Below are 22,445 nucleotides of genomic sequence, written 5' to 3'. Positions count from 1 at the left end.
AGATCCTACAAAATCACTTTCCCATACGCATTGGTGGTCATCAAAACTGACCTCCACCTATTGAGCAGCTGCTTCTCTTCGAGTGTCTCTGGGGCCTGTGCAGCTGGAAAACAAGCACACACAGCGGCCCAAAAAAAAAAAGGCAGGATTACGTCACTTCTTTTAATAATTATACAGAAGATTCCAACAAGATCATCAGCAAGGACTGGACTTCAAGCCAGACAACAAGATTACACTGAAGGATTGTCAGATGACACCGCAATGTAGGGCCACTATTACACCATCTATACCGACCTAAAAAGATTTAATATACAATAATGTTTAATATAAAAGGAGGTCACATTAAAGTGTATAAAAAAAATATATATATATAAAAATATATATATATATATATATTCCAAATAAATGTAACGCAGCACTCCTTAGATAAAAAGTGAAAAAAACAAAATTTATTCAACACATGTTGATGCAGGCAACGTTTCAGCTCTCTCACAGAGCCATTATCAAGCCATAATGGCTCTGTGAGAGCTGAAACGTTGCCTGCATCAACATGTGTTGAATACATTTTGTATTTTTTCACTTTTTATCTAAGGAGTGCTGCGTTACATTTATTTGGATTGTGTTTGGACCCCAGGGCCCAGGGGAAACGCTGGCACCTGAAACATTTGCATCACCTGAAGTGAAAGGAGTGCTGCCCTGCCATCTTTTGGATAGATACACAGTTGCAATAAAAATTATGTGAACCCTTTGGAATGATATGGATTTCTGCACAAATTGGTCATAAAATATGATCTGATCTTCATCTAAATCACAACAATAGACAATCACAGTTTTCTTAAACTAATAACACACAAATAATTAAATGTTACCATGTTTTTATTAAACACACCATGTAAACATTCACAGTGCAGGTGGAAAAAGTATGTGAACCCCTAGACCAGTGATGGTGAACCTTTTAGAGACCCGGACCGAGTGCCCAAACTGCAACCCTACCACCCACTTATTTATCGCAAAGAGCCAACACTGCAATGGCAATGAATACCAATATAGTATGTCTTCAATGTAATTTATCTATAATAACCTGCCTACATTCAATGGGCTGCCTGTGCCATTCATAGTACGCCCTGCGCTGATGAATGGCAGGAAAAGTCTAAAGCATATTGGTACACCATAGACTTTTCCCAGGGCGCGGGTGCTCACAGAGAGGGCTCTGAGTGCCGCCTCTGGCACCCGTGCCATAGGTTCGCCACCACTGCCCTAGACTAATGACATCTCCAAGAGCTAATTGGAGTGAGGTGTCAGCCAACTGGAGTCCAATCAATGAGATGAGATTAGAGGTGTTGGTTACTGCTGCCCTGCCCTATAAAAAACACACACCAGTTCTGGGTTTGCTTTTCACAAGAAGCATTGCCTGATGTGAATGATGCCTCACACAAAAGAGCTCTCAGAAGACCTACGATTAAGAATTGTTGACTTGCATAAAGCTGGAAAGGGTTATAAAAGTATCTCCAAAAGCCTTGCTGTTCATCAGTCCATAGTAAGACAAATTGTCTATAAATGGAGAAAGTTCAGCACTGCTGCTACTCTCCCTAGGAGTGGCCATCCTGTAAAGATGACTGCAAGAGCACAGTGCAGACTGCTCAATGAGGTGAAGAAGAATCCTAGAGTGTCAGCTAAAGACTTACAAAAGTCTCTGGCATATGCTAACATCTCTGTTAGCGAATCTACGATACGTAAAACACTAAACAAGAATGGATTTCATGGGAGGATACCACAGAGGAAGCCACTGCTGTCCAAAAAAAACATTGCTGCACGTTTACAGTTTGCACAAGAGCACCTGGATGTTCCACAGCAGTACTGGCAAAATATTCTGTGGACAGATGAAACCAAAGTTGAGTTGTTTGGAAGAAACACACAACACTATGTGTGGAGAAAAAGAGGCACACCACACCAACATCAAAACCTCTTCCCAACTGTGAAGTATGGTGGTGGGGGCATCATGGTTTGGGGCTGCTTTGCTGCGTCAGGGCCTGGACGGATTGCTATCATCGAAGGAAAAAGGAATTCCCAAGTTTATCAAGACATTTTGCAGGAGAACTTAAAGGGCTTCTGTCACCCCACTAAACCATTTTTTATTTTTTTTGTTTACTAATAATCCCTATACTGCGAGCTCTGCATACATAAGTTAAATAATAATTTTGGTTCAGTAGAATTTGATAAAAAGCTATTTTTATAATATGTAAATTACCTTGCTACCAGCAAGTAGGGCGGCTACTTGCTGGTAGCAGCCGCATCCTCCGATTCTAATGACGCCCCCTCCGCATTGTGATTGACAGGGCCAGGAAACGGAATCGTTCTCTGCTGGCCCTGCCTGTTTTCATTCAATATCTGGCGCCTGCGCCGCGGCCGTACCCATCTTCAATCTGCGCAGGCGCACTGAGAGGCGGCCGCTCGCTCCTCAATGCGCCTGCGCCGGGTGTAGATGTGACGTCATCGGCGCAGGCGCATTGAGGATGGAGCGGCCGAGCGAGTGGCCGCCTCTCAGTGCGTCTGCGCAGATTGAAGATAGGTACGGCCGTGGCGCAGACGCCAGATATTGAATGAAAACAGGCAGGGCCAGCAGAGAACGATTCCGTTCCCTGGCCCTGTCAATCACAATGCGGAGGGGGCGTCATTAGGATCGGAGGATGCGGCTGCTACCAGCAAGTAGCCGCCCTACTTGCTGGTAGCAAGGTAATTTACATATTATAAAAATAGCTTTTTATCAAATTCTACTGAACCAAAATTATTATTTAACTTATGTATGCAGAGATCGCAGTATAGGGATTATTAGTAAACAAAAAAAAAAAAAAATGGTTTAGTGGGGTGACAGAAGCCCTTTAAGGCCATCTGTCCACCAGCTGAAGCTCAACAGAAGATGAGTGTTGCATCAGGACAACGACTAAAAGCATAGAAGTAAATCAACAACAGAATGGCTTAAACAGAAGAAAATACGCCTTCTGGAGTGGCCCAGTCAGAGTCCTGACCTCAACCCGATTGAGATGCTGTGGCATGACCTCAAGAAAGCGATTCACACCAGATATCCCAAGAATATTGCTGAATATTGCTCTTTACAGAACTGAAACAGTTCTGTAAAGAGGAATGGTCAAGAATTACTCCTGACCGTTGTGCACGTCTAATCTGCAACTACAGGAAACGTTTGGTTGAAGTTATTGCTGCCAAAGGAGGTTCAACCAGTTATTAAATCCAAGGGTTCACATACTTTTTCCACCTGCACTGTGTATGTTTACATGATGTGTTCAATAAAAACATGGTAACATTTAATTCTTTGTGTGTTATTAGTTTAAGCAGACTGTGATTGTCTATTGTTGTGACTTAGATGAAGATCAGATCACATTTTATGACCAATTTGTGCAGAAATCCATATCATTCCAAAGGGTTCACATACTTTTTCTTGCAACTGTGTAAATCTTATATATATATATATATATATATATATATATATATATATATATATATATATATATATACACACACACATACACATACATACACACACACATATACAGTATCTCACAAAAGTGAGTACACCCCTCACATTTTAGTAACTATTTTATTATATCTTTTCATGGGACAGCACTGAAGATCTGAGACTGACAGTGTACAGCTTATATAACAGTGTAAATTTGGTGTGCCTCAAAATAACACACGGCCATTAATGTCTAAACTGCTGGCAACAAAAGTGAGTACACCCCTAAGTGAAAATGGTCAAATTGTGCCCGAAGTGTCAATATATTGTGTGGCCACCATTATTTTCCAGCACTGCCTTAACTCTCTTGGGCATGGAGCTCACTGGAGCGTCACAGGTTGCCACTGGAATCCTCTTCCACTCCTCCAGGACGACATAACGGAGCTGGTGGATGTTAGAGACATTGAACTCCTCCACCTTCCGTCTGAGGAGGCCCCACAGATGCTCAATAGGGTTTAGGTCTGGAGACATGCTTGGCCAGTCCATCACCTTTACCCTCAGTTTCTTTAGCAAGGCAGTGGTCATCTTGGAGGTGTATTTCGGGTCGATATATACATACACACATTATCAATAAGTAAATATATCATTGAAAGTGAGTGTTTCCAACTAAATTTCACCTGACTTTGGTAGTTCTCACCTAGATCACTGCTATCATCTACCAGTACGATTTCCTGTAGAAGATTAGGCGGTGTGCGGTCCAACACGCTATAAACGGTTCTCAGAAGAGCAGAAAAGGCTTCATTGTAGAAACAAAATTACAATGCTGGCAAGGGGCAAATCCGTGGGGTAAATCTTTTTAGCACACCTGCCAATGTAACATGATAATGCTAAATCAGACATGTCAAAAATCACAAAAAAAACAAAACACTTGGGGCTTCTAAGGGTCCATTCACACGTCCATAGTGTATTGGGGATCCGCAATACACCCAGGACCGGCACCCCCTATAGAACTTGCCTATTCTGGTCCACAATTGCGGACAAGAAAGTAGACATGTTCTATTTTCCCCGAAGCCGTGGGACCGTGAAGATGGGGGGCGCGCTCTTGGAAATGCGGATGCAGACAGCACACTGTGTGCTCTCCGCATCCATTCCTGCACCATAGAGAATGAATGGGTCCACACCCATTCCGCAAATTGCGGACCCATTCTGCGGACGTGTGAATAGACATATAAAGTCTGTAATTTGAACCAGCAAACATATCTGAGACACAGCCAGCCAGGGATCTGAAAGTCTCCAGATTTTATTTACACTTTATGTACATGGGGGTTTATTAAAACCTCATACAGCTGCATAAAATGCAATAGACAAATCCCAGTACTTGTTAGCTGTTTGAGACGCAGCTGCTGTACTGGATGTATAGATTATATACTGAAGAGCGGTCAGAATATATGGAAGGAATGTGCCGGCTGCCGTGTGACCCTCAGCTGTTGCTCTATGGAGGAATGGTGAAGGAACCCAATACACAAATATCCTTTTTCACTCCAAATATGTTATTATACTAAGAGCCGATTTGTAGCACATGATACACTACATAACACAAGTGCAGTATTGTTTCGGGTAAATACCGTACATGGTGTAATCCCATAACATATTTGAAGTGCGCTCTTCTCACACAAGGGACTCAAAGGGCAGGATGGTTGTGGAGTTGGGAAGTCAGCGGCTGCCTTATAGGTGCTCATTCCCAACACCCTTTGGGGTAAGTTTCTTAATACCACTTGGTATATATTTGAGGACTGTGGGAGAAAACCCACGCAAACACAAGGAGAACATATAAACTCCATGCAGATGTTGCCCTTGGTCGGAATTGCATCATTGACCCTCCCCTGCTGCCAGGTAACCACCGAGCCACCGTGCTCCCACCGATCCAGGGGATGGCTGATAACTGTATAATTGAAGAGGGCTCTAGGACTGGTGGAGATAGCCAACTACAGCACTAGACTTCTTCCATCAGTCCCATAGACACTGAATGGAGCAGTAGTGCATATGAATGACCACTGCTCCATTCAAACCTCAACGGGGGGGGGGGAACAATCCCCATGAGAGTGATCATTGGGCATCCCAATAGTGGGGCTCCCAGCAATCATTTATTTATCGCATATTTTTTTGATAGGCAATTGGGCACATGCACAGTGAAGTGAGGTGTACTCATCATACTCATCAGTGCAACGCATGGACCACCGATATCACTGGGGAAGAGTCCGGAACTCTAAGGGGCTTGCTACGGGCAGGTTTGAGACCTTAACAGGGTTCTCCAGGATTTAATATGTCCTAGAATGTGCGCAGGCCGTCTAGGGGATGAGGAGCCAGGCCTCGCTACACAATACACTCTGGCATTTGCATATACTACAAGTTGGTAAGTGTTTGTCAGGCTGCTCAGCCATGATGGCATTTCATAGGCAGGACCACATCATGACATTGTATTGTAGAGCAGCGTAGTGTGTAGTGAGGCCCCCAACCCTAGACAGCTCTGCAAGTGGCAGCAATCAGTCCTGCTCACATTCTAGGCCATTTGAAATAATTCACAGAGAACCCATTTAGAGGGGTTGTCTTTTTTTTTATATTCCCTACCTGTGAAGAGATACATACTTACCTGCCCCCCACTGCTCAGTTCTGGCTCCACTGCTGCCTCGACTGTGCTTTGATCCCTGAATGTAAACTTCCGGCATGGAGAGAGTCACGGCACCACTGCAGCCAAGAATGGGCCACAGTGGTAATGTGTCCCCAAGCAGAAATTTACATGTGGGGATTGAAGCACAGGGAAGACAGTGGCGGACCCAGGGAGCCAGAAAAGAGTGATGGGGAGCAGGCAGGTAAGCTTCCCTTTAAAAGGTGCAGAAAAGGAGGTAATCTTGAACAACCCCCTTACTCCCCAGCTGTTGATTGTTTAGTGGCCCCAAAATCAAGCCAGCAGATAGTTCCCCTTTAAAAGAGGTGAAATGCTGCTGCCAACTTTAAGCCTCAAAGCCTATTAACATCAGTATAACTGTATAAGCAGTGCAGCTGCATAACTATTGTACGTGAGACAAAACCATTTAGAGGTAAGAGATAGTCTCTGCGGGTGACATCAGTAGAAGCTCATCTGCCCGCCTCATGATAATTCCAGAAGAAAAGATCAGTCATTATACAGCATGTTTTAAAGCTGACAGCGCTGGCTCTTCCTATCAGTCGGTGAACTACCATCTGGATCGCGTTAGCCCCGTATCGGCCAGAGTATTTTGGTCATAAATATCCAGACACTTTTTAGCAATTTTGCACATGTTGTTCTAACCGCGCCAATGTTTTTTTTTTTGGGACTACCAAAATAACCTTGGCAACATTTTTTTGTGACACTGCTTTTTAAATGACCCTATTACACAGTGCCTTGATCAGAGAAAAAAAAACTACATATCACAAAGCTCAACTTCAAGCCGTCCATGATATATTGCCGTCAGGTAAAGTGGAAAAAATGGCTTCAGAGGTCCAGTCACCCTTTCCGACATGTCAGTTTTAGTAAATGCTTGCATCCCCATAGTGGAGCATCCCATCTCATAACTGTTATGCTTTTTCCATTTTCCCTACTGAATACTTAGGAATATATTGACACCTTGTTGCTACCATTCCCCTTGCCAAAAGGGGCGTCCCTGCACAGCCTGGCACCGTCAGCAACAACTGGACACTGGCAGTTTGTATGGAAACCCCGTATCACCTGGTTGTCAATTTTTTCATAAATTTATAGTACCATTCCTTTAAAGAGGACCTCTCACTCTCCGGACAGGTCTGTTTTGGTAACTACTTGCAACCCCCATGTAACAATCCTGGATCATATTTTTATATAAATCTATGTTGTCCATTCCTTAGTTATTCCTACTAGAAGTTTATGAATGAATAGTTTGCAGTGAAGGTTCAGATGGGTGTTACCAGTTGAGGGGGGGTGAGTGTCCCTACACAGTCTGACAGTATCCAATCAGTCCTGCCAGTATCAGACTGTGCAGGGACACCCTCCCAACTGAAAATGTCCAGTTGAAAATTAAAGGGAATCTGTCACCTAGTTTTACCCTATAGAGCTGCGGACATGCACGGATAGATCTCCGCAATATACCTGTCCCATAGCTCTGTGTGGTTTTATTTTGCTTAAAAAATGATTTTATAGATATGTAAATTAGCCGAGTAAGGTACCCAAGACGTGGTTACTTACGGTTAAGGAGCCCAGCCACGCCCCTGTGAAGGAGCCCAGCACCTCCTGCATCCAGGAATCTCCTCCTTGCTCACAAAGTTACAGTGCCGTAATCTTGCGATGCGCGAGCTAGCGCATGCACAGTGTCGGCAAAGTGTTCGTTCCCTTTGCTGGCATCAGCCTCAGTGAACGAACTGCGCATGCGCTAGCTCATTTATCGCGGGATTACAGCACTCAACACTGTAACTTTGTGAGCAAGGAGGAGATTCCTGGATGCAGGCGGTGCTGGGCTCCTTCACAGGGGCGTGGCTGGGCTCCTTAACCGTAAGTAACCACGTCTTGGGTACCTTACTCTGCTAATTTACATATCTGTAAAATAATTTTTTAAACCAAGTAAAACCACACAGAGATATGGGGCAGGTATATTGCGGACATGCTAGCGGAGATCTATCCGTGCATGTCCGCAGCTCTATAGGGTAAAACTAGGTGACAGATTCCCTTTAAACTTCTAGTAGCAGTAACTGAGAATATTATGGCTTCATGCAGTATCAGGTCCGAAACTATGAGATCAGGAAAGTCTTTCTGAAAATCCTCATTGGTAATGGCTTTTCTGATCTCCCAGAACAAGATCCAATCCCATCCTTGGCTCTAAACATGGCCCCTCCATGGCACCCTATTTGTGTTAAACCGGCCTAGTAAATCTGGAATGACACATTTTTAAAATCAGAATCATGAAATTTACATTTTATTTCACCTATTGACCTACCAAAAAAAATTAAAAAAATCTTCCCAATTGCTCAACAATTATACCAGTAATGAGAGGGGTCCAGGGCTTTATGTTACACGTATGGGAACATTACTTTGTGAATTCTTTTATCCCACTAATAACAGAAGCTAGCTCTAGGGACATACTTTGGATCTCTGGTATCAGGAACGTCTCTGTGATATCCCAGTCTATTGCTGATCAGCATGTTGAAGGCATGTTTCTGATAGCCGACATCCCGCACGTTTTGGTCTTGTTCATTGAAGATCATACCTATAAGAAAGCATATAAAATATCAGTCCATTCACTACTGAAAGAGAGAATCTGTCACCTGCAAAAGCAATGGCCCAGTTTGCAAAATCCATCCTTTAACGCCCCTGTGATCCATTAGGCCCCTTTCACACGAGCGAGTTTTCTGCAATGCGTGAAGTGAACACATAGCAGCCGCACTGAATCCTGAGCCATTCATTTCAATATGTCTGTGTGCATGAGCATTTTTTTTTCACGCATCAGTTCTCTGCGTTGCGTGAAAAACTATATTCTGTGTTTTTCACGCAGCCCTGGCCCCATAGAAGTGAATGGGGCTGCATGAAAAACGCATTGCATCCAGATGCAAGTGCAGATGCAATGGGTTTTTCACTGATGGTTGCTAGGAGATGTTGTTTTTAAAACCTTCAGTTTTTTTATAACACGCGTGAAAAACGCATCAAAACGTTTTGCAGTCTCGCGGAAAAAAACTGAACGCAATCGCAGACTAAACTGAACTTGCAAAATGGTGCGAGTTATACTGAACGCACCCTGAGCCAATCCGTCACGCTCGTGTGAAAGGGGCCTTAGAGAGGACCAGTCATCCAGGTCAGAAGATTAAAATCATGTCAAAACACCAATAATTACAACCGGCAGAAATAACAAGATACTCAATTTGTAGCATCAATGACAGACTAAAGATGAAGGGAGAACAGACGCACGTGGTACGGAGTGTGCACAGAGGGCGAGCCATATACACACGGACACGTGAAGAAATAGCAGTCCTGGTTAAGCAGAAATGAAAAAAAAGCTAAACTCCTCGAAAGGGAAACGAGACACAGATTTGTGGTTTTAGGCAAGGTTCCCATTTTGTGACAAGTCAGTTTATAATTTCTAGCCTTAGATACTAGATGTTTACTCCAAAGCAAACAATGCTAACCTGGACTCTTGCAAGGGCAAAAAGGAGCATCTGCATTAAAAGGGGTTGTCTCACTTCAGCCAATGGCATTTATCATGTAGAGAAAGTTACTTCAAGGCACTTACTAATGTATTGTGATTCTCCATATTGCCTCCTTTGCTGGCTGGATTCACTTTTCCCATCACATTATACACTGCTTGTATCCAGGGGCAGATACCAGGTGACCAGGAGCACTATGGCCGCTCCAGCCACCAGAGAGGCCGCTGCTTTTTCCTGTAGTGTGCAAGAACAACCACCGCTGCTGGTGGTCGTAACCCCTGGATTGCAAGCAGTGTATAATGTGATGGAAGGAGGAATCAAGCCAGGGAAGGAAGCAATATGGACAATCACAACACAGTAGTAAGTGCCTTGTAATAACTTTCTCTACATAATAAATGCCATTGGCTGAAAGACAACCCCTTTAACACTTTCACCAAGTATCAGTGATATTTTTTTCTGTTCCAGTCATTTCTTCGGCTGACCATACACATTAGATAGCTGCTCTCTCTCCCGACTATCCTATACACATGCAAACTCGTCTGAGCATGCATGTGTTTTCAACATGGACAGGGGACAAAGCTGCTGCCAGAATCCTATGGTGATGGCTTATTTCCACGAGAAGAAAAGGATTACGTACGTTGAAGTTTAATATGCCTGTCCCTTCTCTCCCCTGACATCCACCGTTGGGGGAGAGTCATGAGGTCCTCACACACAATGTTCGGCAAGCCAGCTTTAGTTTTAAAAAGGACTGTTTAGCAAATAATTGTATTCTACATGAAACTATTGAAGTATCTGATAACAACGTAGTGCCATTCCTCTATTATTCCTACTAGTAGATTATGAGTAAATTAAAAATAGGGCGTTACCAGTTGGGGTGTGTCTCTGCACAGTCTGCTACTGTTCAACCAGTGCTGCCAGCGGCAGACTGTGCAGAGACACACCCCTTTGACAAGAGGAATTACCGTATTTTTTGCCCCATAAGACACTTTTTGTTCCCCCCCAGAGTAGGGGATAAATGTCCCTGCGTCTTATGGTGTGAATACTAATGAGCGCTTCCATTATGGAAGCGTTTATTAGTACTGGAGGACCAGGAAGCGGCGAAGGCTCTGTACTCACCACCTCCTGGTCTTCGGCTGTGCAGTGGATGCGCACAGCACGAGGGCGCTCTGTGACCTCACACTGTGCGCGCCGGTTCACAGCACTGTCGAATGAGAAGAAGGATAAAGAGCACGGGCGGTGTGGAGCGGCAGCGTCCGGAGCAGGAGAGGCAAGTAATTTTTTTATTTCATCTGATCTGAGGCTGGGGGCTGCAGGCTGCATAAATGACGCTGGGGCTACAGGCTGCATACATGGGGCTGATAACACGAGGCTGGGGTCCTGATCTGAGGTCTGATGAAAAATATTTTTTCCTATTGTCCTCCGCTAAAACCTAGGTGCGTCTTATGGGCGAAAAATGCGGTACTTACTAGACCATGTGAATAAGCCCTAAGGCTCTTAGTAGTGGTAAACCGATTGAGACAATGGTACATCCAAGGACCTAACAGCTTATTAAAAATGTATGAGAGAACTGCAGAGATAACAAATCACTATAATATTTTTTTTTTTTACTATTGTCATCCTCTAAAACCTAGAGTCTGCGTCTTATAGGGCGAAAAATACAGTATAACACCCAAATGGCAAATGACTCAAATTGTTTTAGTAGGAGCAATGACACAATACAGAGTTAAAGGAAAAGATGATCCGGATTTGTTACGACATGGGGAATGCAAGCAGTTACTAAAGCAGACATGTCAGGAGAGGAGAAAGGTCCTCTTTAACTGTTTCTTTCTGGTAGGACAGCCTTGCTTATTTATGTGCTATGAGCAAGCCTTTAAGTTCTGGTTACTGTATATTACCAGCTGCACGTGTGCTGGGAACAGCACATACATGTAGTTAGCAATACACATAAACCATCAGAGACAATGCCTGACAGTTTAGTATGCCCAATTCATGTTTATTAGCAGGTCCTCTCACCTGCCTGCTGGTGCTGTGGTCCCAAAATGACGTGGCTAGAGTTCCATGTGACCAGCACACGCCAGTTCCCCTGCTCCACTGCAGCCAACCTCTGGCTTCAGCAGTGATGTGTCTCTTGTGGACATGTCACAGCTGAAGCCAGTCATTGGCTGCAGTGGAGCAGGTGACCATGTCCGGCATCATTTAAACGTTATTTATTCTTGGAAACCCCTTTAAGTGCTCATGCACACAACCGTATGTATTTTGCAGTCCGCAAAAAATACAGACGACATCTGTGTGCATTCCGTATTTTGCGGAACGGAACAACTAGCCCCTAATAGAAGAGTCCTGTCTTATTTTTTTGCAGAACGGAGATACGGAAATGGAACGCACAGTAACCGTGTTTTTTTGTGGGCTCACAAAAATTAATGGTTCCACATACGGGCCACAAAAAAGAACGGACATGGAAAGAAAATACGTTTGTGTGCATGTGATGGGCTTTTTTCTGCACAGTAGTTTAAAAAGTAATTTCCTTCTTTAAAGCAACTACTTAGAGGGAATAATAGAGTACATTTGTATAGACCCAGCATATAGTTGTCGATATAGAGTGATTCACATTAGGCAATCCTATAAGACTATAAGCAAACCACATGAAAATCCCATGCTGAGAATTTACACTAGAATTAATTATTGCAAAACTCCATTTCAGAGACACGTAGGCAGATTGTGAGCGAGAACGGAGACCGCTCAGAATCACTGGGAGTAATTCATCGCCCTACATCATTATATCTTACTTGCAGTAGGATGCTGAATGCAACTGGAAAGCTGGGCGTCTCCCGCAGTAAGAATCCGATTCCTCTTCATTTAATAGGGAGTTTTACACGTTAGAATTTACCATGTCTAATAGCAGAGCTCTTGTTCTGGCTTTGTGCAGTTTTTCCACAGGTCATCGCATAGAAGTCCATGCAGGCAGCGGGTGACAACCGGAGTCCTCCCAACATCCTGAGTAATCAGTCATTGTAAGAGCTCATACACGTGAACAGCCCCTGCCGTGCATCGGGGACCAAAAATCGCAGTCCCCAATGCACAGGCACCATCCGTGTCGCCGACGCTGACAAATGCAGACTGGAATGGGTCCCATGATCCGTCCGCATGGCAAAGATATAGAGCATGTGGTTTTTTTTTTTGCGGTGAAGAGGCACAGACTGAAATGATATGGAAGCGCTCCACAGTGGGGTTAAATTGCAAAAAAAAAAAAAAAAACGCATTTAAGTTTTTTATTTTTTATTTACGACGTTTGATAAAACTGACCACTTACTTTTATTCTACAGGTCAGTACGACTCTGGCAATAGCTTATATGTATCGTTTTTCTTGCGTTTTGATCAGTTTTATGTTTTTGTCGCCATATTTTTACCCCTATAACTGTTTTGTAATTATGTATATGGAGCTGTATGGGGGCTCATTTTTTGCGAGGCGATCTGAACTTTTCATTGATACCATTCTGGGGTGTGTATGACTTTTTGATCACTTTTTATAAATTTTTTTGCAGAAAATGAAGCGACCAAAAACTGAAATCGGCCATTTGGACGCTTTTTTACGCTTTGCTGTGTGCCGTATGGGGAATATATTTTTATATTATTGTACTATGGGCATTTTTTATTTTGGGAAAAGGGAGGGTGATTGCTATTATCAGATGCCAATGCACTTGCATTGGAATCTATGATTATTTCACTACTTTCTTATGGAGCCCTATTACAGGCAAGGGCTTGATAGGAAATACTATGCAGCAGCCTCCCGTCATTCATAAAGACAGGGGCTGCTGCATACACGCTCGGCTCCTCCAACCACCACACGGGGGAGCCGGAGCACAACCGAAAGCTTTCGGTTTTCAGCGCGCTCAGGCTACTTTCACACTCCCGTTTGGTGCGAATTAGTCATGGATCTGCACAGACAGATCCGCACCGATAATACAACCGCATGAATCCGTTCAGAACGGATCCGTTTGTATTATCTTTAACATAGCCAAAAAGGATCAGTCTTGAACGCCACTGAAAGTTAATAAGTAGGGATCGACCGATTATCGGTTTTACCGATATTATCAGCCGATATTCAGGATTTTGACAGTTATCGGTATCGGCATCTATTTTGCAGATATTCCGATAACGTATTGGGAACACAGATCGCGCTGCTGTCAGCGCTCTCTGTGTTCCCTCAGCAGCACAGGGGAGAAGGAAGCAGTATCTCCCTCCCCCCTGTGATGCTGCTGCCGCCAATGAGAGGAAGTAGGACAAGAGAAGGGGAGGGGCTGTGGCCGCTGCGCCACCAATGCTCCACCAGTGCTCCGATCGGTTACCATGGCAGCCAGGACGCTACTGAAGCCCTGGATGCCATGGTTAAGCTTCATGCTGCTGTGTGCACATAGCACAGAGCAGCAGGGACAATGTGAGATCCTATTCACCCTGATAGAGATCTATCAGGGTGAATAGGACAAGGGTTCTAGTCCCTAAGGGGGCTAAAAGTTAGTAAAAAAAAAAAAAAACACCAAAATATTAATTGGACGTGTGTTTAAAGATGGCTCCCGCTCTTGCCCACTGCGGGCACCATAGCCGCGGGTGGCCACCTGCTTCTTTTAGAATACACCCACGGCTAATGTCCGCAACCAGCAGTAATGCTGATCGCGGAAATTTAACCCCTCAGATGCCGTGGTCAATCCTGACCATGGCATCTGAGGCTACTTTCACACTAGCGTTTTGGTTTCAGTTTGCAAGATCCTTTTCAGGGCTCTCACAAGCGGTCCAAAACGGATCAGTTTTGCCTTAATGCATTCTGCATAGATACGGATCCATGCATCAGTTTGGCTCCGTTCCGCCTCCATTCCGCTCTGGAGGCGGACACCAAAACGCTGCTTGCAGCTTTTTGGTGTCCGCCTGACTATGCGGAGGCACAATAGAAAACAGAACCGTCCCTTATTAATAGGGATCGACCGATATTGATTTTTTAGGGCCGATACCGATAATTTGTACCGATATTCTGGGAATTTTCATTTTTGAAAAAAATAATAAAAATTTCCTAAACAAATCTGCTGAAAAATTAATATATGTTTATTGTTAACGTGTATTTTTTTTTTTTTGTAAATCTTTTTCATTTATACTTAATATTTTTGTGGTTTTTTTTTTACTAACCTTTAGCCCCCTTAGGGACTAGAACCCTTGTCCTATTCACCCTGATAGATCTCTATCAGGGTGAATAGGATCTCACACTGTCCCTGCTGCTCTGTGCTATGTGCACACAGCAGCATGAAGCTTAACCATGGCATCCAGGGCTTCAGTAGCGTCCTGGCTGCCATGGTAACCGATCGGAGCCCCAGGATTACACAGCTGGGGCTCCGATTGGAAGAGGAGGGGAGAGGGGACCCTGTGGCCACTGCCACCAATGATTAATACTGGGATGGGGGTGGGGGGCGCACTGCGCCACCAATGAAGAGAAATCTCTCATTAATTCATATACAGGAGGCGGGAACTGGCTGCAGAATCATATAGCCGGCTCCCGACCTCTATGAGCGGTAGCTGTGATCCGCGACACTTAAGGGGTTAACTACCGCAGATCGCAGCTACAGCTCATAGAGGTCGGGAGCCGGCTTTGTGATTCTGCAGCCAGCTCCCGCCTCCTGTATATGAATTAATGAAAGACTTATCTTCATTGGTGGAGCGGTAGCCACAGTCCCTCCCCTTCTTTTGTCCTCTCTCCTCTAATTGGCGGCAGCAGCAGCACAGGGGGAGGGAGACACTGCTTCCTTCTCCCCTGTGCTGCTGAGGGAACACAGAGAGCGCTGACAGCAGCGCGTTTTGTGTTCCCAATACGTTATCGGTATATCGGCAAAATAGATGCCGATACCGATAACTGTCAAAATCCTGAATATCGGCCGATCCCTAGTTCACAGCACAGCCGACAGCAGGAGGAAAAAGATCGCCAGCGGTGAGGAGTGGCGGCGACCAGGAGCAGGAGAGGTAAGTGTTTTTTTTATTTTATTTGATCTGTGGCATTGGGGCTCATAAATGGCACTGGAGCACATAGATAGCATGGGGGCTCATAATGGGGGTTGATAAATGGCATGGGTTCTGATCTGAGGTCTGATTGAGGGTCTTATTAACATTGGCGGTCTGATTGATGACCCTATCCTATGTTCGGCTCCACCCAGGGGAACCTGCCGGCGTCTCCTTCTCCCATGCTGTAGCGGTGGCCAATCGCAGCGCTCAGCTCATAGCCTGAGAGAAAAAAAAACTCAGGCTATGAGCTGAGCGCTGCGATTGGCCAGCGCTACAGCCTGGGAGAAGGAGACGCCGGCAGGTTCCCCTGGGTGGAGCCTAACTATGAAGATACCGGAGCCTATACCGGGAGAACGGAGCGGCGCCCAGGGATAATAGTAAGTGCAGGGAGATCCCTGAGCGCCGCTCTCCATGTCTGTATAGTTAGTTTAGATTTTCTATTCTAGTGAAAGGTCCTCTTTAAGGCTCTTAGTAGTAGTAAACAGATTGAGACAATGGTACATGCAAGGACCAAGCAGCTTATAAAAAATGTATGAGAGAACTGCAGAGATAACAATTCACTATAATGATATTGTGGAAACTGCTCCCTGGGGTAGAGCCAGACCGAAATATGCTGTAAACCCACAGAACGTCTGATCCAGATGCAATGCGTTTTTCACTGAAGCCCGATTCACTTCTATGGGGCCAGGACTGGGTGAAAAACACAGAATATAGAACATGCTGCGATTCTCACGCAACGCAGAAATGATACGGGAAAAACAACGCTCATGTACACAGACCCACTGAAATGAATGGGTCCGGATTCAGTGCGGGTGCTATGCGTTCACTTGCTCGTGTGAAAGGGGCCTTAGGAGTGACCCCATACAGCTCATAAAAGGCTGTGGGAAATGTTACACTCTCTGTACAACTTCCCTTAGCAGGTCCTCTGTTCCTGGCCCCGGGTCCTGAAAGGCCAGCCAGGCTATAGCTCAGGGGCGTAACTAGAAGTGACTGGGCCTCACAGCAAATTTTTGTATGGCGCTTCTTTCTTGTATTATAAGCCCCCCCCCCCCCCCCCCCCCCCCAAGAAAACTACTGATCATTACACAAAAACAAGCCCTCACATAGACCGAAATATAGAAAAGTAATTTTTTAAAGTAATTAAACCAAATAAAAACTATACAAGTTTTGTATCGTATTGAGCCGCAGAATAAAGACGTCATTTTTAGTGAACGCCGTGATGTCAAAACCTCAAAAACCTTGGCGGAATTTTGTGTGTTTTTTGTTTTATTTTTTTTAACCCACAAAGAATTTATTTTTTTCCTGCTTTCTGATACAAGACATGGTAAATTAAGTGGCAACATATAAAAAATGCATCTTGTCCCACACAAAAAAAGCCCTCATATGACTATGTGAATGGAAAAATAAAAAGGTTATGGCTAATGTAAAAATGAAAATGGGCCCGGTCTTTAAGGGGTAAAAGGTATCAAACTACAATGTTTTATATTGCTTGCTCTTTTTGAGAGCATCAGGGTTTTTGCACATTTTACATACACAGCTCTGCTACACACACAGCTCTGAGTGGCACATTATATATCACTGTGTTGCATACAGTTCTGCTACATACACCACACACACTACTGTGCTGGATTCACACTATACACCTATCCAGGGCCGGTAGCGAATCTACATTTGGGCAAATTTAACATTTCTGCCCCTCATGATTCGTCCATTTCTTGCCCCCCATGTGCCAATATCATAGTGCCATCCTCTCCCCCTGCCCCCTAATTTGCCAGTATCAAGTGCCTCTCTCCTCCCCCCTCCATGTGCCAGTATCATGGCACCAATAGCCCCCCCCCCCCCCCCCCCCCCCCGTGGCAGTAAAGTAACAGTCTGGTATTTAAAAAAAAAAAAAACACTCTTCTACTTACCTCCATGTCAGCGATGCGATGCAGGCCTCTTCCTCTTCCTGTGTTCCCAGCAGCCTCTAGTGTTGAAGATTTGGTGCTTCGTGTTCCTATTTAGCCTGTCTTTCAGAAAAGTTTAAGATGGGATTCGAACCCATGACCTTCTGTATCAGAGGCAAAGCACCTAACCACACAGCTATGACAGCTTTACAGCTAGTTAGCTCTGCTACATCCATACAGTGTGCTGGGGCAGCTGTCATGTGTATGTACACTAGGTATCAAAGTTACCTACAGTAGAAATCTTTATTTATTTATTTTTTAAGTAACTGGTAATACAGCTTTCATAGCTGTGCGGGTAAATGCCTTGCCTCTGATGTGAAAGATCGAGAGTTCGAATCCCAGGAGAAACTTTTCTGAAAGACATGTTAAATGAGATTTAAATACAAGGGTCTCGTAGCTCAGAGCGTGTGCCTCAGCCTGTCAGCTCTGCAGGGATAGACAGGACACGCTGTCGGGTGCCGGGCCCCCTGTCAGCCCGGGCCCCGAAGCAGTCGCTTCCCCGGTAGTTACGCCACTGATATAGCTTCATCTATAAAAGTTGCCAGCACTGCATAGGGCGCAGCCAATCATTTCATTTTTTAGGTTACTTTCACACTAGCGTTTCTATTTTCCGCTATTGAGATCCATCATAGGGTCTCAATACCGGAAAAAAACGCTTTAGTTTTGTCCGCATTTATTGTCAATGGGGACAAAACATAACTGAACAGAATGGAGTGCTCCAAAATGCATTCTGTACCGTTCTCATACCGGAGAGCAAACGGCAGCATGTTGCGGTTTGCTTTCTGTCCTGGGATGCGGAGCAAGACGGATCAGTCATGACCCACAATGCAAGTCAATAGGGATGGATCAGTTTTCTCTGACAATAGAAAACGGATCCGTCTCCCATTAACTTTTAATGGAGTTCATGACCGATCCGTCTTGGCCATGTTACAGATAATACAACCGGATCCGTTCTTAACTGATGCAGATGGTTGTATTATCAGTAACGGAAGTGTTTTTGATGAACCCTGGCGGATCCATTAAAAATGCTAGTGTGAAAGTAGCCTTAGCCAACTATAGCTAGAGTGCAATACTGACTTAATGCGGCTTAAAGGGGTGGTCCCACCTGGATATCCCTTTCCATGCATCCAAACTGAGTCAACAGACTGAAAGAGTCATTCCCTTCTTCACAAGATATGCTATAAAAGTCCCACAGATGCGGGTCTCAGCATCTGTCGGTAGAATGGGACCCTGTTTGCCATCTGCAGCGTATGGCGTGGTGGTGGCACACGCTCGGCTCTCTCCATTGATATCAGAGTTTTTGAGCCATCCTTAGAACTCCCACAGAAGTGAATGGAGAAAGCTGCGCCTACGCGGTCACCTCTCCATACACTGCAGCCGGCAAACAGCGCCCCATTCTAAAGAAAGATACCAGAGACAGGACCGGTATCTATCAGACATCCATCAGTCCAGAAAGGGAATACCTCTTCAATCAGGACTTCCCTAAATGAGCCAGAGCAGAGAAACAATGCAAAGAACGCCTCCACCCTGGTGGACTCAACATGAGACCACCACCAAAAATAACAGAGAAACAGGATTTCTTGGTCTTATAATACATTGCCCCCATAAAGCACCAATGTACCCCATGAAGGAAGAAGTGTGTGAAAAACCATAAACAGCAAATACACAGTAAATGTAGTAGTTCTTAATCAAGTGCAGAGATGTGAAATTCATACTAGAAGCTCAGGTAACAGTAGCTGGCACGGACGCAGGCAGAGTATTTCCGGAGCTACAACCCAGGTATGACTGAACTAATTTATGTCTTGCCAATTTCTCGGTGGCAGATTAGCTGTGACTAGGACGACTGCCAGCTGTGCTGACGGCTTCTAATCTCCCCACAACACAGGCAACGCTAACTGATTTTACTTCCATATATCCCAGATTATCACAAGCTGCTCATCGCCAGAGTGCAAATATCTCATCTAAACCTGCCTTATACCATTCAGCTGAATCCGAGGAACCCCAAACCAACCTCACCAGTCCTTGCAGACACCACCACTAGGGATGAGCGAACTTCTGTTTTCAAGTTCGGCAGACAAGGTTCGGGTTATCTAAGAACTCCGTTGTGGATTCCAATACTACAGACCGTAACTTATGGTCCATGGTAGCAGAATCCATAACGAAATTCTTAGATATCTTAAAGAGGACCTTTCATCGGTCCAAACATTGTGAACCAAGTGTCATGATCTGTACAGCAGCGCCCAGGGATCTCACTGCACTTACTATTATCCCTGGGCGCCGCTCCGTTCTCCTGCTATGCCCTCCGTTATGTTCGGTCACTTGGTTATAGTAGGCGGAGTCTGCCCTTGTTCTCCTGGGCGTCTCCTTCTCCCAGGCTGTAGCGCTGGCCAATCGCAGCGCAGAGCTCACAGCCTGGGATAAGGAGACGCCCAGGAGAACAAGGGCAGTCTCCTCCTACTATAACCAAGTCCCCTAAGTCTCCGCTTACTATAACCAAGTGTGCGAACATACCGGAGGGCATAGCAGGAGAACGGAGCGGAGCCGCTGTACAGATCATGACACTTAGTTCACAATGTTTGGACCGATGAAAGGTCCTCTTTAAGCCTCATGCAGACGTCCGTGGAACATGGTCCGTGAGATACAGGACTGGCATCCTGCTTGAGTGCAGAAGCGCACGGTGTCATTGGTTGCTATGACGCTGTGCGCTTCGTGCCGCCGCCGCTGTACAGCAACCAATCGTGACCTGCTCCCCCCACATCAAATGGTCATGAGACGCAAGGAAAGCATGTCACCACTGCAACCATCGATTGGTGGGGGGATTGGGGGTACCAAAACCCCCTGCAAAAGGTGCACAGCCCCTTTAAACTTCCCTTCCGGATGCCCTTGTATGTAACTTCAGCTACACAGGGAATTCACTAATATTGTGATGTAAAGTGGCTACAGAGACCGAACATAATACAGATCTGGTAAGGATTCATCAGCATAGGTGCACGAATAGTGGGCTACAGGATTCCCACGCTTCGTCCCTAGTAAGGCCGATTTCACAGGGTCAGTGTTTGTTCAGTGATTGTGAGCCAAAACCAGGAGTGAATTCTACATAGAGATGAGGTGTATTGGAAAGATGGGTCTTTGACCCGCTGATCAGACACTGACTGTGTGAAGGCGTCTTTACTGTATATCCAATAAAGAGGAATTCAAAAAGCAGAAGCGAGTGAAAGACGCCCCCGTCGTGCTCCAAATTTCTAATTCAGTCAATAAAAATAACGAGATGGTGAGGGGTAGGGATGAGCGAACTTGTGTTCGGGTTATCTAAGAACTCCGTTCTGGACTCCGCTACCATGGACCATAACTTATGATACCACAAGTTGGCTCATCCCTAGACAGGGGGCACTGGGACATGTCCACAAGCATATAAGTGGCCATGTGAGCCACGTGCATAAGTACCTACCTCTGGTCCCTCAACCTGTCCCCAGGATAAGCCCTTGGGGACCACATTTTGACAAAGACTACATTACTACTGATGCAGGAACTATTAACCCTCTATTGAAATGCTTGATAATCACTTGCAACAAAGAAGACTCTGTAAACCCCCCGATACATTGTTGCCAGTTCTTACCCATTTCCGGGGAGAAATTCCCATTGGTTTCCATAATGTTTCCTATGCGATTTCCTAGCTGATCTCCCGCACGCCCCTTGTTGGATCCATCCCAATCCATCCCGACCGACTCCCGGGACAAGCGGGGGTACATTTTCTTGGGGAAGGGCTTGTACGGCTCCAGCCCCTTGACGGACACATGTCTGACGCCTTGGCTCTCCTCGCTGAAGTTGAAATAAATAAAGAGCAGAAGTGTCCAGGTCACAGAGGTGAAGAGGCACCCATAGCAGAAACAGCGGAGCGCGGCGCTGCCCATGGTAACCCTAGCATTGTCGAGGGTCCATTCTCAAGTCCCTGCAAGAGGACAGAAAGGACAATATTAAGACAGACTCAAGTCACTGCATTAATGAGTAATTCCACCTCCAAGCATGTTAATATGTAATGGGGTCAGATTAATATATGGCTGCTGCACTCCAGCCTCTTACATATTAACAGCCTGCCAGATGTGCACATGTCCCCCGGGTCACCCTGCAGGGAGGGCTAGTGTGCGCCTGCAGCCCCTCATTCTGCACCGGGCTGTGCCTAATACCCATCACATACTATGAACCCCGGTGGCCCTGCACCGAGCCGCATACCTGGGGCCCCTTCCAGAGTGGTCTGAGGGAAGACTGACCGCAGTCTCCGCCCACAAAATGACGACACTAACAAGCCCCGCCCATCATACGGAGCGCCAACCCAAGCTATACCAAGAAGGGCGTGTCCAATCTCATGACGTCACGTCTCGGTCCTGGCTGGCCGCTGAGCAGGGTCGGACTGTAGAGGCGGAGTTGTATTTTACGTCTTTGTCTCCTGTGGGAGCCATATTGCCTTGGTCTGCCCGCCCATATTGCAGGGATCCTGCACTACGAGAACATGGTCGCCGTTGGCTTTCTCCTTATTATTTTGCTGAATGATGTCAAAATAGCCTTGTCTGTGGGTTAATTTTATAGAATGTGTGGGGAATGTGAAGAATGATACTCATTTCCTTACTTTTTCATGCTGGTTGCAGACGTTCAGTTATAATGTGGGACAAGAAGATAACATACCACAGAAACGTCCAAAATAATTTATTTCGGTATTGAAATAGATTTAGATACTTGAATCATTTTTAGGCCTATGTTTTGTGCAGCTTAGTAAATTGGTGAAAGGTAATGGGTGGAATGCTGTGGCAAATCAT

At 45.2% G+C, this 22,445-nt stretch overlaps 1 protein-coding gene across 1 annotated transcript in view; it reads right to left on the bottom strand.

Annotated features, from left to right (window-relative positions):
* GALNT11 (polypeptide N-acetylgalactosaminyltransferase 11) overlaps positions 1-21,913 on the bottom strand; it is a 49,228-nt gene extending 27,315 nt beyond the window's left edge. The window contains 5 exon segments of the mRNA XM_040434119.1: positions 4,167-4,281; positions 4,283-4,334; positions 8,595-8,718; positions 21,251-21,583; positions 21,823-21,913. Coding sequence (XP_040290053.1) covers positions 4,167-4,281; positions 4,283-4,334; positions 8,595-8,718; positions 21,251-21,545 — 586 coding nt within the window. The 5' untranslated portion in view covers positions 21,546-21,583; positions 21,823-21,913.
* Positions 21,914-22,445: the final 532 nt, after the last annotated feature.

This window comes from Bufo bufo, chromosome 5 (assembly GCF_905171765.1).
Source record: "Bufo bufo chromosome 5, aBufBuf1.1, whole genome shotgun sequence".
Classification (NCBI taxonomy): Eukaryota; Metazoa; Chordata; class Amphibia; order Anura; family Bufonidae; genus Bufo; species Bufo bufo.
The sequence above is the reverse complement of the archived record's forward strand: the minus strand, read 5'-3'. Positions and strand labels throughout refer to the sequence as shown.